General features: G+C 39.6%; 2 protein-coding genes across 2 annotated transcripts; one reads left to right on the top strand and one right to left on the bottom strand.

The window, feature by feature from the left end:
* Positions 1-709: 709 nt before the first annotated feature.
* tlnrd1 (talin rod domain containing 1) lies at positions 710-4,144 on the bottom strand. The gene is made up of 2 exons (XM_007258148.4): positions 3,838-4,144; positions 710-3,681 (listed from the first exon to the last, which is right to left on the bottom strand). The coding sequence occupies exon 2, from the start codon at positions 2,368-2,370 to the stop codon at positions 1,306-1,308; it is 1,065 nt and encodes a 354-aa protein (XP_007258210.2). The 5' UTR covers positions 2,371-3,681; positions 3,838-4,144; the 3' UTR covers positions 710-1,305.
* A 3,295-nt stretch (positions 4,145-7,439) lies between these two features.
* mesd (mesoderm development LRP chaperone) lies at positions 7,440-9,947 on the top strand. The gene is made up of 3 exons (XM_007258149.3): positions 7,440-7,686; positions 8,649-8,881; positions 9,204-9,947. Exons 1-3 carry the CDS (start codon positions 7,513-7,515, stop codon positions 9,436-9,438), a joined length of 642 nt encoding a protein of 213 aa, XP_007258211.2. The 5' UTR covers positions 7,440-7,512; the 3' UTR covers positions 9,439-9,947.
* Positions 9,948-14,467: the final 4,520 nt, after the last annotated feature.

Genomic DNA, 14,467 nt, shown 5'->3' with positions numbered 1-14,467 from the left:
CAGCCTCAGAAACCGCAAGTTAACAGCACCCCAGGTAAGAGCATCTAAATTCTCCACAGAGTATTTTGGATACTATAGTTACTATATGATTCCTTATGTGTTCGTTCATAGTCTGGATGACCTCAGTCATTCATTTACAATGTAGAAAAAAAATAGACAATAAAAACATTGAATGAGAAGGTTTGTTTAAACTTTTGACTGGTACTGCATGTCAATTCTCCTTCAGCTGCCTTTGTAAATAGATTTTTAAAATATACTTTTAATATTTTTTATAGTTATGATTCTTTTCATAAAGAAATACTTTTAATACAAAAATAGGAAGAGATGGGGCCTTTTTTGTGACATCGCTGCAAAGCATTTTTAGATTGTTCAAATCGCATCATTGTTTGAGGTACTGTATATTGCCTTCATTGTCTTCACAGGACAGTCTTACCAAGGACCCATCCTACCATAACTGTAGCCTAGGCTTTTGAATGTAGCAAACTACATAACTCTGCAAGTTATTCTTTACATTGTAGCAAACATTTACGATGAACAGACCAATGGAAATGCTCAAAAATGGCATATAATAATAACAATCTTTTTTTCTGTTCCATTGTACAGTTGGAGAGTTGTTTGTCATATAATCTGATAATCTTAACCTTTGCACAGCCATTTCTACAGTCTGAATGTTAAACTAATAAGGGAGAGAAAGGTTACAACTCTCACATATGAGAAACAACACTTTTAATAAGTTGAAATAAATACTCCAGTACATGCATGATCAAAAGAAAAACAATAAAATGCTATTGTAAGTCTGGTAAATAGTGTAAAACCTATGGCACGCACTCACAGCAGCTTTAACCCATCAGAAAAAAAATTCACACTGACATCCATCACACGCGTCAAAAGCTACAACCATCATCACTCCATCTGCTGCTTTCATACGCCTAAACAAACCAAAGACTGAGGTAAACTTTTCTGCTAGTTGTCGTTAATTCTGGGGGATTCTCTTTTTTCTTTTCTGTAATAATTTTACATTATTTTACGAACACGAGTTTGAGAAATGGTGTCTGTCAGTTTCAGGCTAGGGTTTTTATTACTTCCAGCGCAAGAAAAACCTGCCATCTCCTCGCAAACTCAGTTGAAATACAAAAAAAAAAAAGACAGCCTAACTCTTAGAGACAGGCTAATGACAGGCTAATTTCAAACATATCCCCCCTACATTCACTCGAAAGGATCACACAATACGGGTGTACTGATTAAACCTGATTAGTCTCTTTGGTATGTTAAAAAAATAATAACAATAAAAAGGGCTACTATCCATTAATTCACAGAATGAGAGTTGACTGGCGGTAGAGTTCTAGGTGAGGACCGTTCCCTTAGCGCTTGCGAAAGCAGCGTGCAGCCATCCGAGACGGCGCAGGCCGAGTTCCGTAGGCGCTCCCGGTACCCCGGCATTTGGGCACTGTTTTCGGGGTGCTGGGATATATCCCTGAGGCCTTGAGTGAGGAGGACGCAGGCCGAGACTACGCTCATGGCGCCCCCCAGCACAGCTGTCTGCACGGCCTTGCCTTCCGGGCTGAGGGTGGCCGGCTTGCCCAGGAACTGCGGCTCCGTCGCAAATCCCACCAGCGCGTGGACTGCCTGCACCAGCGGCCCACTGAAAAGGACGCAGCGGTTCCGCGACAGCTCGCTTGGGCAGGTCTTTACCTCTCTCACGCAGGCTAGCAAGGCCGTTGCGCTGGTGCTCATGCACTTAACGCTGGCTTTAAACTGCTCCTTGGCAAATCGGTCCTTGGATTTTTCACTGGCCAGAGAAGAAGCATCCGTGAGGGTGGTGAGGTTCCTCAGGATGTTCTGAGACACCTCCAGGAGAAGCTGCGGGGTCAGGTCAGCCAGCGGCGTCAGCCGGAGGACGCTGCAAGTCTGCTCCACCTCGTGCCGGCAGCGGGTCACTTTATAGCGGTCTACCAGGCCAGGCACCGCCGACTGCGAGCCAGAGGTATCCACAGCTGCCAGGTACGCTGCATGGGCTGAGAACTCGGTCAGAGACACCACCAGATCGCCCATCTCCACCAGCCGGTCTCCGACCTCTACGAACTTGCCCATGTTGAGTTGGCTCTGGATGTCGTGAGTGATGATGGACAGCTCCTTCGTCCTGGCGATCACAGTGTCCCGGCACTTGTCAAAAGTCTCTGCTACCTGCTGGCCGTCGGCGGTCACCACCGGCCGGGTCTCGCTGGACAGAAGAAGCAGGTCGGCCACCAGCTGCATCTTGGCCTTGCACGAGTCACAAATGGAGGAGAGTCTTTTCCTTTGCTGCAAGCTGCCACTCAGGATGTTGGAGGAAACCTCAGTATCTGACTTCCCCGAGCCACTACTAGCCATAGTAGGGTGGTCGAGCTACAGTCTCGAATTTTCTTTGTCGTATAAAATATAGATCACGCCACACGTTCCATAGTATAAACTCATAACTTACACAAGGTTTACACGAGGGTATTTTTTCTTCAGCGAGAAATAATTCCACACCTTCTGTGAGAAAAACAACTCGAAACTGGCCTTGAAAGAAAGTCTTCTGTATAATCAATCCTTCAGAAAATATAATATAATGTCCACTGTGGGATTTCACTTTGGGGAAGGTACACAACATGGATTTCTTTTAGTAAACGCTAAATAAAAAGTTTTAACAAATTTTTGAGGTCAAAATGAAAAAAATAACAAAATCCCTTCAGTAAATTAAATTACTCTGAGTTGCTCAGTATCTTAACGTGAACTGAACTGTACTGTACTGTACTGTACAGGTGCACTAACACGAAATCACATGGTCATGGTCATGTGGATCAGGTTAAATCTAAACCTAAACCTAGACAGTTTCACAGGTTGGTCAATCTTGGTCCAACAATGACATAAAAAAAATCAAACATAATAAGACAATATGCTCCGTTTAAAACAAAACCACTTGCTGCAGTGCCAGAGAAGAGCCCAGAATCAAGGGTGCAAAGTGCAAGATGATAACACACATCCAATTACACTCTAGCGTCCATTGTTAAGTGGAACTTAAACCGTGCCAAGCTTGAAGAACCAGGTGCCGCTTGAAGTTCCTGCCGCCCTTCTTGTGGTGGTTGCAGGATGTAGATCCGATATACAACTGAGCTCAAACGACCCGTCCAGTGTAACCCACCCGTCCGAAGCAGGGGCGAGTGTCATTCCTGTTTTATTGCAGAAGAAGCTCCAGGGGCAGTTTGGATCAGCCTGCATGGTATGTCTCGCCTGCTTCAGCACCATCATCCCATGAGAGCTCCAAAAGACGAGACTGGGAAAGAGCTCCAGCTACCGGCCGCACCTCCCTTCCTCACCTCCCTCGACTTCAACCTTCTTCAACCTCTTCTTCTTCTTCGCACACGAACCCGTGATGTAGACCAGCCGCTTGTGAAGGCTCAGTTCCTTACTAGGCATATCTACCGTCCCATAGGCCGTCCTCAGCCAGAAGCAGGGAACACCACCATCCTCGCCCAGAGCAGAAAGCAGGAAGAGGCTTTGCTCGTGCTGGACATTTCTTCCTCTGCTCTCTGAGCTCTGCTCCAGTAGAGGAACCTCTGTGGTGTACCTGCAGACAGCCTGGGCTTTTTATATCCCAGCTTTTTAACCTAGTAGAACATCTTGGTATCAGGAAGCTCTGGAGGGTGTGGCTGCTTCACTCTGCATGGAGGGAAACAGAAAGGCATGAGGGAGGTTTTTACTCTATAAAAAACAACTTTTACTCACAATAAATTCACTTTACACAGTGTGAACAGTTCACAGAAAACGAATAATCCACTTCCAACAAGTATCCACCTTTCTTTCACACACACTCACCTGAAAACTGAATTAATCCTCACAGTAAAAGTTGCTTCACCCTCCTCAAACCCACCGCTTCCACACACAGGCCTCGGCTATGGGAGGCGGCTGCAGCCGGTAAGAGAGCGAAGTCCAGCCGAAAACACGTCCAAACAGCCGCCTCTCGCCCCCCTCCGTCCTCCGCCGGCCCGTTTATTCCCTTTTCAGCCCCGCCGACATGTTTTTCGCCTCGCCTCTGCCTTCTACTTTCACTATGATCCGGTTCACAGGCTGATAAATCTCCAGTTTAGCTAGCCTAGCCGAGGCTATCGCTAATGCTCTGTTTCCGGCGCCCGCCCGCACTGAATTTCCGTCCAACGTTTTCATAACTGAGAGGGAACAGAAACACACAGGAAAGAGAATACAAACATATAAAACAGGGGTTTACATTTCATTTCTCAGGAATATTTCAGGGAATCCGTGCGTTATAAAATGCCTATGTCTCCCTTTTTAGGGTTTGTAAAAATAAATGTAGAAATATAAGCAAAAGACATTTAAATTTCATTATAATTATAAATAATATAAAAATATAAGCCGAATTTAAAGTACACGACTAAATATTGTAGAATAGCTAAATACAAAGAAACAGGATGGTCATAGCGAAGTGTGTACAAGCATTATTATTTGTAGGAAAAAACGGGTATATACATTTACAGTTTAATTTAGGCTTATATATTTATTGTATTTGTAATGTATGCTAATTTCCTATATTTTACACTACCAGCTAGCAAGTACATGTGTAATATCATGATCATCTTGAAAATTATTTTTTTAAAGGTATATGTTTGAGTAAAACAAACATTGTTGTTTTATTCTATAAACTGTTTTAATCACAGTTTTGCATCTTAGCATGTTCTCCTCCACCAGCCTTACACACTGCTTTCAGAGAACTTTATGACACTCCTGGTGCAAAAATTCAAGCAGTTCAGCTTGGTTTGACAGCTTGTCATCATCCATCTTCTTCTTAAATACTTTCCAGAGGTTTTCATTTAGGTAAAATCAAAGAAACTCATCATTTTTAACTGGTCTCTTATTTTTTCCAGAGCTGTATATATATACCTTTGAGCATCTTCTCTTCGCCTTATACCTTTCCCATTCAATTGCGCTTGTTTCCTTCGCCCTACCGCTCACACAGAAAAATCAACACGCGTCTTAAAACCAGAGTATTTACTCCCGGCTGCTGAAATCGGACTCTCCGAGCGCTGAGGGGAAAAGGGTGACGTCGTGCTTTAGCGCACTTCTCATTGGACAAAAAGAAATGTTCACAACGCTGCGAGGGCCAATCCAGAAGCAGTAGGGCGTGGCCAAATAAAACATAGTGGTACATACGCTCACTGTTCACTGTATTAGAAACCCCCTACCTTATACCTTATACGTTATAAACGGTCATCTCATTCCTCCTTTTAGAGTTACTCTGCTCCTGCTGTTCATTAGTTTCCCTTTAACTGATTGTACACTGTTTAGAGATTATCAACACAAAATATTTTAAAATCAAACGTTAGAAAAATATATAAAAAAGCATTGAAAATATACTTTATTTTAGTTTAAAATGTGAAACTATTATATTATATAGATGTATTACACACCAGGTGATTTATTTTAAGTGTTTATTTATATAGTTGTTGATGATTATGGCTTACAGAAAATGAAAACCCAAAAATCAGTATCTCAGAAAATTTGAATATTATATTATATAAGACAAATTGGTACTTTTGGCAGTGTGGGCAGTGTGCCAGGTCCTGCTGGAAAATGAAATCTCCATAAAAGTTGTCAGCAGAGGGAAGCATGATATTCTGTAAGATTCTCCAGGAAAACACTGCATTGACTGAGAATAGATCACTAATAAATTTGCATAATATATGATTTTCACATTTTGAATTGAATTACTGAAATAAAGTAACTTTTTACGATTTTAATGACATGCACTAGTACTTCTGTAGAAGTTAAAGTATGAACTTATGTAAAATGTAAAAGTAATGTAATGGGGAAAATGTAAGGGGTGCTGGATTCTGAAGCTCACGGCGGGGCCACAAGTTCTGCTTTGTCAGTTGTACAGCTGTGCAGGGCGCAGTGCCATTTGGGTGGAGTGTCCTGAGAGGAAACAGTTCAGATTCTGTTGAATGAGCCTCACACTTCGTACGCTTCCCATGCAGAGACACACTGGAAGGGAAGGGAGGGGGCGGTCACTGAACTGAAGCCGACAGAGACAAAAATAATTCAGCAGGCCGTGAGGACGCGGTCGGGGGTCAGGTGGAACAGAATCAGTCCTGGGGTAGACCTGCAGTCTGAGAACCAAACCTGAGATCTGTTCACATTCTGCAAAATAACACAGTTTACAGCCATGCAGGGGGAAATACAGGACTAGGAAAGCTTCTTATTAGACACAATTTCTCCAGAAAATCTCCAGTAATTTTGAAACTTTTCACTTTTTGTCATGATATGAATCTGGCAGATTTCATAACAAACAGACCAAAATAAATTATCTAAAATAAATTGGATTAAAACTTTTTACATTGACTTCCACTGAAAATCAAAGTTCCTACTACAGGTTTTTGCATATCAATGATGATAATTATATTGTATACTTTTATATTTGTGTTCATATAACCACACGTTTATTAATATTAGTATATTACAACAATTTAATAATATAAACAGCATAAAATAAACAGCTAAAAATGTCTTGTTTAATTGTTGGTTGACGCACTTTTAATTTAATAATAGTTAACTTAATAGAAACACAATATTAATAGATTACACAATATTATTTTACAGATATATTATTCGAATTAAATTATAATTATAATAACTAAAATCTGAAAAGAGTCATTTTAGTATTGTAAAAGAAATGCACATTGTAAAATTATATTGTAAAAAAAAATATTTAAAACGTATTATTTATGTTATTTTTAGCAAACAGTTAATTGGTTAACAGCTTACAGCTGATAAGGAGCCGTGTCGTAGTCAAGACTGCTAGAGTCAAGACCAAGACCAGGACTTGTCAAGTCCGAGTCAAGACCAAGACTTTTAGTAGTTGAGTCCGAGTCAAGACCAAGACCGGGAAAAACCCAGACCAAGTTATTTTTTATTATATAAAAAAAATAAAATATATATAATATTACAATTAATCAATTAATTCTAAAAACAAATTCTATATATATATTGTAATATTTGTTTATCAGAAGAAAGAAAACCATGTATAGTTAATAATCAGTCGATAACAGTTGATAGAATTTACACAATAAAAAAAATAAAAAAATAAAATTTTAAATAAATAAATAAATAAGGATTTTTAAAAAATGAACATATATATATATATATATATATATATATATATATTCACAATATTATAAGAATTTCTTACAGTTTCTGAAACACTTCAATAGTGAGGCACAGTCCATTAGAAACATATCAAACCTTGCTATTGAAGTGAAAATTTACATTTGTATGTAAAGTATTTACTCGATAAAATCATAATATTTATAATATATACTCCACGTCTGGATCAGTATATGAAAAAAAGCAACTTATATGAATATGTAATCCAGATTTAATAAAAGGAACCGTGAGCAGTGTGTGCGTGGTGACGTTGCGCGTGTTTGCACGTTGCGCTGACGTGGTAAACCCTGGGCCAATCAGAGAGCTCCGGGTAGAATGATGGCGGCTGGCGGAGGCTGTATGAGAGCGGCGGGCTGTTTCTGGGTCTCGGTTTGTGTTGTTTCGCTGTTAATAGCGGCGGCGGACTGCACCGAGCCCAAGCCCAGGAAGAAGAAGGACATCCGGGACTATAATGATGCGGATATGGCCAGACTGCTGGAGGAGTGGGAGGTGTGTAGATAACCCCAGTAAAAGCTAACCGCTAAAGCTAACTGATTCAGTATTAGTGCTGATAAAACCTGTTAAACCCTGTTAAATTCTGTTAAAACCTGTTAAAAACTGGAACCACTGTACTCTATTATAGAGCTCAGAGCTGCTCTTTGGGCTTTTTGTGCTTTCCCAGTTAACGTTATATTTTACTGCTCAATACTGTTTAATATAAGCTGCGTGTGTTTATATCTGATTATTTTACACACAGCTACATTTCCCTTGTTTATCTCTGTCTGTCTGTCTGTCTGTCTTTCTGTTTCTCTTTCTCTCTCACTCTCTCTTTCTGTCTCTCCATCTCTCTCTGTCAATTTTTCAATTCAATTTAAATTTAAAATAGCTTTATTGGCATGAATTACAATAAACAACTTTTGTCAAAGCAATGAAACAATACATAATATACAAAGGGTAAAATATAACAATAAATATAAAAAATATACTTTAACATTCCTTTCATATAAAAGTAAATAATTTAGCTCAATATCAATAGCAGTGTTATTAGTTGTAATTATTTAAAGAGTTGGGATTAAACTTTAAATCCCTCTCTCTCTATCTGTCATCTGTCTCTCTGTCTGTCTCTCTGTCTGTCTCTATCTCTGTCATCTTTCACTTTCTCTATCTATCTATCTATCTATCTATCTATCTATCTATCTATCTATCTATCTATCTAAATAACAATATTTTTATTTGAAATTTGGGAGAAATGTTGTCCGTAGTTTATAAAATAAAACAATACTGCTAATTTTACTTACACATATAATTTATAAGTAGCAGAATCAGAGAAACTGATTCAGAAACTGAAGTGGTCTCTTAATTTTTTTTCAAAGATGTATATATTGGAAAAGTAATGGAATATTTCTATCCTATTTAAAATAATAAAGAAGAAATGGAGTTTCATCAGTTTTTTCCTCTCTTTCCATTCACAGAAAGATGATGACATTGAAGAGGGCGATTTACCAGAGCACAGAAGATCCCCTCCACCCATCGACTTCTCAAAAGTGGACCCAGGCAAACCTGAAGAACTCCTGAAGATGTCCAAGAAGGGGAAGACCCTGATGATATTTGCATCTGTGTCTGGAAATCCTACAGAGAAAGAGACTGAGGAGATCACCAGCCTGTGGCAGGGAAGCCTCTTCAACGCCAACTTTGATGTTCAGAGGTAATGAATGTTTCTCATGTTCAGTGGAGCTTTAGGTTATTAGTTTTGAGATGGCTGATCTTGGATTATAGAGAAGGATAGAGAACAGGAGCCGTACCCACAGGAAACAGAGTTGGAGTGCATGGCAGGAAAAATCGATTAATTAAAAAATGTCTTATTAGTTGCAGCCCAACAGAATATAACCATTATAACAGTGTAGATTTTTGAAAATGACAATATTGCTTTGTCGTGATGATAGTAATGTGTATGATACAGAATTGCACACACCTGGACATGTCTGGGTTTAGTTGGTCCTTATCTTTTTATTTCTCCTTCCCTGCAGGTTTGTGGTGGGCTCCAACCGCGTCATCTTCATGCTGCGGGATGGCAGCTACGCGTGGGAGATTAAAGATTTCCTGATCAACCAGGAGCGCTGTGAGGACGTCACTGTGGAGGGACAGGTGTTTCCTGGCAAAGCAGGCAAGAAGGACAGCAAGGGGAAAGAACAAAACGACACCAAGAAGAAAAAGGACAAGAACGCGGCCAATCGAGCGAACAAAAGCAAACAGGAGCTCTGATACGCCCGAATGTACTGAACTTACTGCAGCAGCAGCTGGAGAGAGACAGGCAGACGCCCTATTCAAAGACTACAGGGAGAGGAAAGCGTCCAGCCAGGTTTTTCACAAGTGTGACCGAATGATCAGAAGTTTAGGGTCTCATTTTGTGAGTAACATGAGCCACTGATACCTGGGTGCTGCAACGCGAGTGCTTTACTTCAGTTCTGAAAGGTACTTAGAACTTGGAACAAGTTACACTTACAGTTTTTGTCCACAACTAATTGCCAATTTGTCTTCTTAAGTCCACTATGTTCTTTTAAAAAGCAGTATTTTCCATTAAATAAAAATGTAATTGACCATTTATTTAGATAAATTGTACTTCGTCAATCATGATTATTGAAATTACTAAAACTTTTCTCAAATCGTGTTTTGTTTATCACATGAAATATTTAATATTTCACAGCTGTAAATCAATGAATATCTTCACAGTGTTGCCTTTTGAAATTAAAATAAACCAATTTTATAATTAATTCATATGGCATGTGTCTATAGTTATGTGTGTAACTCAAATTCAAATTAACCTGTTTAGATAATAACATGCAGAGTTTGCCCAATGTGAAGAAAATTATCACTGATATGCACTACCGGTCAAAAGGGGTGTTTTAGAACACACATATTTTTTTTGTTGTCCCAGAAGGTTTTGGAAAACTCAGGGAAATTGGGTCTACAATCTTTGTGTTTCCTTTTATCGATGAAGAAAGTTAATTTTGAGCTAACGAACATCAGCTCAGAGTTGATTCAGTAATTTAGCCTACACAATGGAGCTCTCAGGATCTGACACATTTTATTATTTAAGATTGTGTGTCAACATTTTATCTGATTAATTTTAGACCTACCATAATACATTTGGATTAAAGTAAAATTTTCTAATATATAACTAATATTATACCACAGTTAGTTCCAACCCTGCAATGTGATTGGATGAGAGTTGTTCTATGAGTGCCATTATCAGCCGGTAATGCACTGCAACCGAGCTCTCCCTCTATTACTCCACCACATACAGGTAACCTGGCAACGATGCAGCGAAACAGCACAGCTACACATAGAGCAGCAATGGAAATATTTTTACTTGCAGAGTTTTTATAACCAAACAGATCGTGTTTTCTCGTCCTCATTAACTCAAACTTTTTTTAAGTAACAGCCATAATTGAACTGTGGTATAATTCTGCGGCCTCGGCCTCGTGTCTACAACTGCAGCACAGCAGTGCCAATATTATAGCAATGTTATAGCACAAACCTTGAGTGAATTATTGCTTAACCTAGGTTCATTCTATTCTATAAGAGAACAGATACTCTTTTCCAGCATTAGATATTTCAAGTATCCATCACTTTGAACGGAATGACTTTTAGCATTTCCCAGTGGGTACACCAGGCTCTGCGATGGCGTAAACATCCCTCCTGTTCAGGTATAGCTGGTGGCATTTTTCCAAACAGTGAAAACTGCAGCTGAGGAACATTTAGCCATCAGCCACCAATTACATGGTTGAGTGAGTTCTCCACGTTTTCAAAGGGCCTGCGGATATTACAGTAACCGCCGGAATCCGCTTCAGATCCTCCCGCCAGAGTACAAGCTAAAGGCCACTTTCCTGTTTTATTGGCATTTCGTTTTGAGTTAATTTTGTGGATCAGCAGCTCGGTGATTAGCTTGCAGTTAGTCTGGACGTTTTCTGTCTCTGTGATTTGGTGCCGTTTCTCTTTGGGACTGAGATTAATGACTTGATTAATGTGGATGAAGATAGATTAGGCCTATGTACTTGCAATTTTCCACATTTCCACTTGATATTATACACTAAAATGCCACATGTTTTAGAACAGGAACTAGTGTTTTACCATTTGGAATAAGTGTGATGAACCTCCTGGCAGGGAAGGACTGACCTTAGGAATACTGCGATAATTGTAATAATTTTTTTCACTTAAAAGAGCTAAAAATATTATTGGATTCAAGTGTTCTAATATTGAATTTTGCTTTTGTTCACAGTTTCAGAAGTACATGGCGATTAGACACTCATAGACATGCCACCTCCCCCAGCATATATAAGCAAAAGAACTTGAATAACGCAAATAACATCAAGGCTGTGATTTGGTCGTAGGCACAAGCCAAAGGCTAATGCCATAGGTTATCACAGTTGTGATGTTAGGCATGATAACACACACCCTCTCATGTTCTGGTTTTGAAGTTGTTTGGTATTAAAGTTTGTTTGGTAATTGGAAAAATGTGAGTATGACAAAAATGCAAAAAAAAAAAAAAATGCATAATGTGCACCAAATTACAGTATAAGGCACATTTTAAGCACCAATCTACACAGGTTTCTCTCCTGAAAACTGTCCTGTTTTTTTGGAGTGTAAATCGCTTACGTTTATTTACAGTGAGCTTAGATTTCCAATATTTTCAACAGCACGGTTAGTAGCAGCAGCGCTAGCCCCAGTTAGCAGCGCTTAGTGCTAGTAAATGCCGCCCAATACCGCTACATTATGGAACCTTGAGGGTTCTGGTAAGCCAGGGCACTATCAGCTAGCAATTTGTCTCACGTAGCTTGTTTTAACATGGTAAACACGCAGACTACAGTCCAGTATACTCGCCTCTGAACAGTGTAAGAGCTAGCACTGCAGTTAGCGGCTAATGCTAATGCTGCTTCAGCCTCAGTTCTGGAGAAACTTTACTGAAACTCCTGTATAACGCTGTACTTCAGCAGAGTGGCTTTACTGCTCCTTAATACATGACTGGTAGAGTTCATACATAAGGCGCACTGATGTTTTTTTGGGGGGGAAATTTAAAGGGATTTAAGTCCACCTTATAGTCCAAAAAATACTGTATTTGTATCTCTATTTTCCCCCACTAGTTTCTTGTTCTTGTTTTTTATCTTCCTCTATCCTCCTCTTATAAGAATACCTGGAGTGTGGAGTGTTTTAGCTCAGAGTTTAGGAACAATAACAGTTATCTGATACCTACAGTGGTGTGTTTATGAAAAGGCAGCGATATTTTGTCTGGATTGACGTTAGCGTGCGCTGTTAGCACGTGTAATCTCCAGCAGAAGAGTCATTCCGAGATGTTTTTCGATGCAGCCGAGCTTGTGGGATCAGGAAAGACGTGAAGGTCAGAATGAAACATGGAGCCTTTGCTTAAACAATGTTTTTCAAGTGAAGAAGCTTGTTTAAGACTTGGAATAGAAGCTGAACGAGGTGAAACCCAAACATTACAAATGTGGCTGAAGTCCACCTGGAGGCTTTAGAGGAATGAGCTCAGAAGAACACAGAGAACCCTGTCACAACAAACTAAAAAGGATTTATTTCATCACATTTTACAATTTGACTTTCTCTAGCCTGTGAAAACAATAGTTCATCAAAACGATCAGATTCACATGATTACCACCTTTTATTAACTGTAGTTGATCAGCAAAGACATATTTGCTTCTTTAGCTTAATGCTGGAAAAATCCAGCCCGACCTAACCCATCTCATAAACCAGGGGTCAGCAATTTAGTTTGGCCGCGAGCCAGATATTTTCCAAGCCATTACATGGCGGCCACAAAAAAAAAAAATCTGTTTTGGAAAATGAAGTGTATTGGGATGGAGTGCTACAGACTAGTAGCTCTCCAGCCCAGAGGGTTGTTGAACCCAATTGCAGAACAGTTGATCTCAAAGCAGGTAAACCTAAAAAGAAAAAGAAAAAAAGAAGAAAAATTAACACACCGCTCCTCACCCGGGATCGAACCCGTGTGGTCAGGGTTTTGGTCCAATACACTACCACTGGTCCGGCTAGTGAATTGGGAAATGTCCAGGAAAAATATAAGGAGATAGAGAGCCCAAGAACGGGCGGAAAAATGAGAACGAGTGGAAACTAAAGTCACGCCGAGAGCGACAGAGAGAGAGGGGAGGAAGGTAAACAAAAGCTCGCCATACAAGCATTTTTTTTCTTCATCGTTCATTATAGTTCAAACTATCTGATGGGCCTGATGTTTCAAACTGTCATGATGAGCTTGAACCTGATTTAATTTTTTTTTGTAAGTAGCGTTAAACTAAGCTTTTTAAAAACATTTTAAGGCTGTTTAAATGAGTGAAATCTGAATGATGTTAATTAACATTGCAGCTATAAAGAAGCATAGACCTATTATTTATGAACAATGTTTATTAAGGACAGATCTCCCAAAAGATTAAAACACAAACAATGCGAACAATGATCAATTGGCCTAAACATCGGCAAGTTAAGCTACAAGAATGATGTCTGAATGACTTTCCTCTAATCTAATATAGTTAACATGGTTTAAGAATATTTTTACATTGAGCTTATAGCCTTAGTGCAAAAACACAAAAAAAACAGCAATACGGCTATACAGTGCACAATCATTAAAGCTGATGTCTGTAAGTTTTGGGATTTCGGTCCCTCTCTGGTCAGAATGGGTAATTGCACCCAGTGTGCGGAAGAATAATTTTAAACTGGATGATGCGGGTGTGATGCGGCCTCCTTTTAGAGCGGATGAATCCGATTCCAGGTTATGTTCAGTCAGAGAGAGAGAGAAAAAGAGAGCGCTCAGTCAGAATCTTCACTCCTTCGTTTCTTTGGTTTTGTGAATGAGCTACTGTTTTAAAAAAAGCGTTTGAAGAAAAAACCCTATCCAGATAAATCTCTCCATCCAGAAAAAGTGAATTTAGTTCTGGTTGGATAAAAGTATAAACACATACCATTCCAACACCCTATGGTTTATACTGGTCCGTCACACCTGCGCACGTCACGCCCACACTCCACAAGAGCATAGCAGACGTATGTAGCCTAATATGAAGATGATCCATAGCAGACTCTCAAGAGAACTTGAGATCTCGATATGTCCCAACTAAGCTTTTTTAATATATTTGCATTGTAGTAAAATACATTCATTTTCATGTGAATTGGCCTGAGCTGCTGATGCCAACACTCTGGTTGTGGAGTTTAATATAGTAAGATGATTGGCCTGAACTGCATGTGGCAACATCCCAGTTGCTGAGTATAGTATGGA

The sequence above is a fragment of the Astyanax mexicanus genome, chromosome 16 (genome assembly GCF_023375975.1).
Source record: "Astyanax mexicanus isolate ESR-SI-001 chromosome 16, AstMex3_surface, whole genome shotgun sequence".
Taxonomy (NCBI): Eukaryota; Metazoa; Chordata; class Actinopteri; order Characiformes; family Acestrorhamphidae; genus Astyanax; species Astyanax mexicanus.
This window is presented reverse-complemented; position numbering and strand designations above follow the sequence as displayed.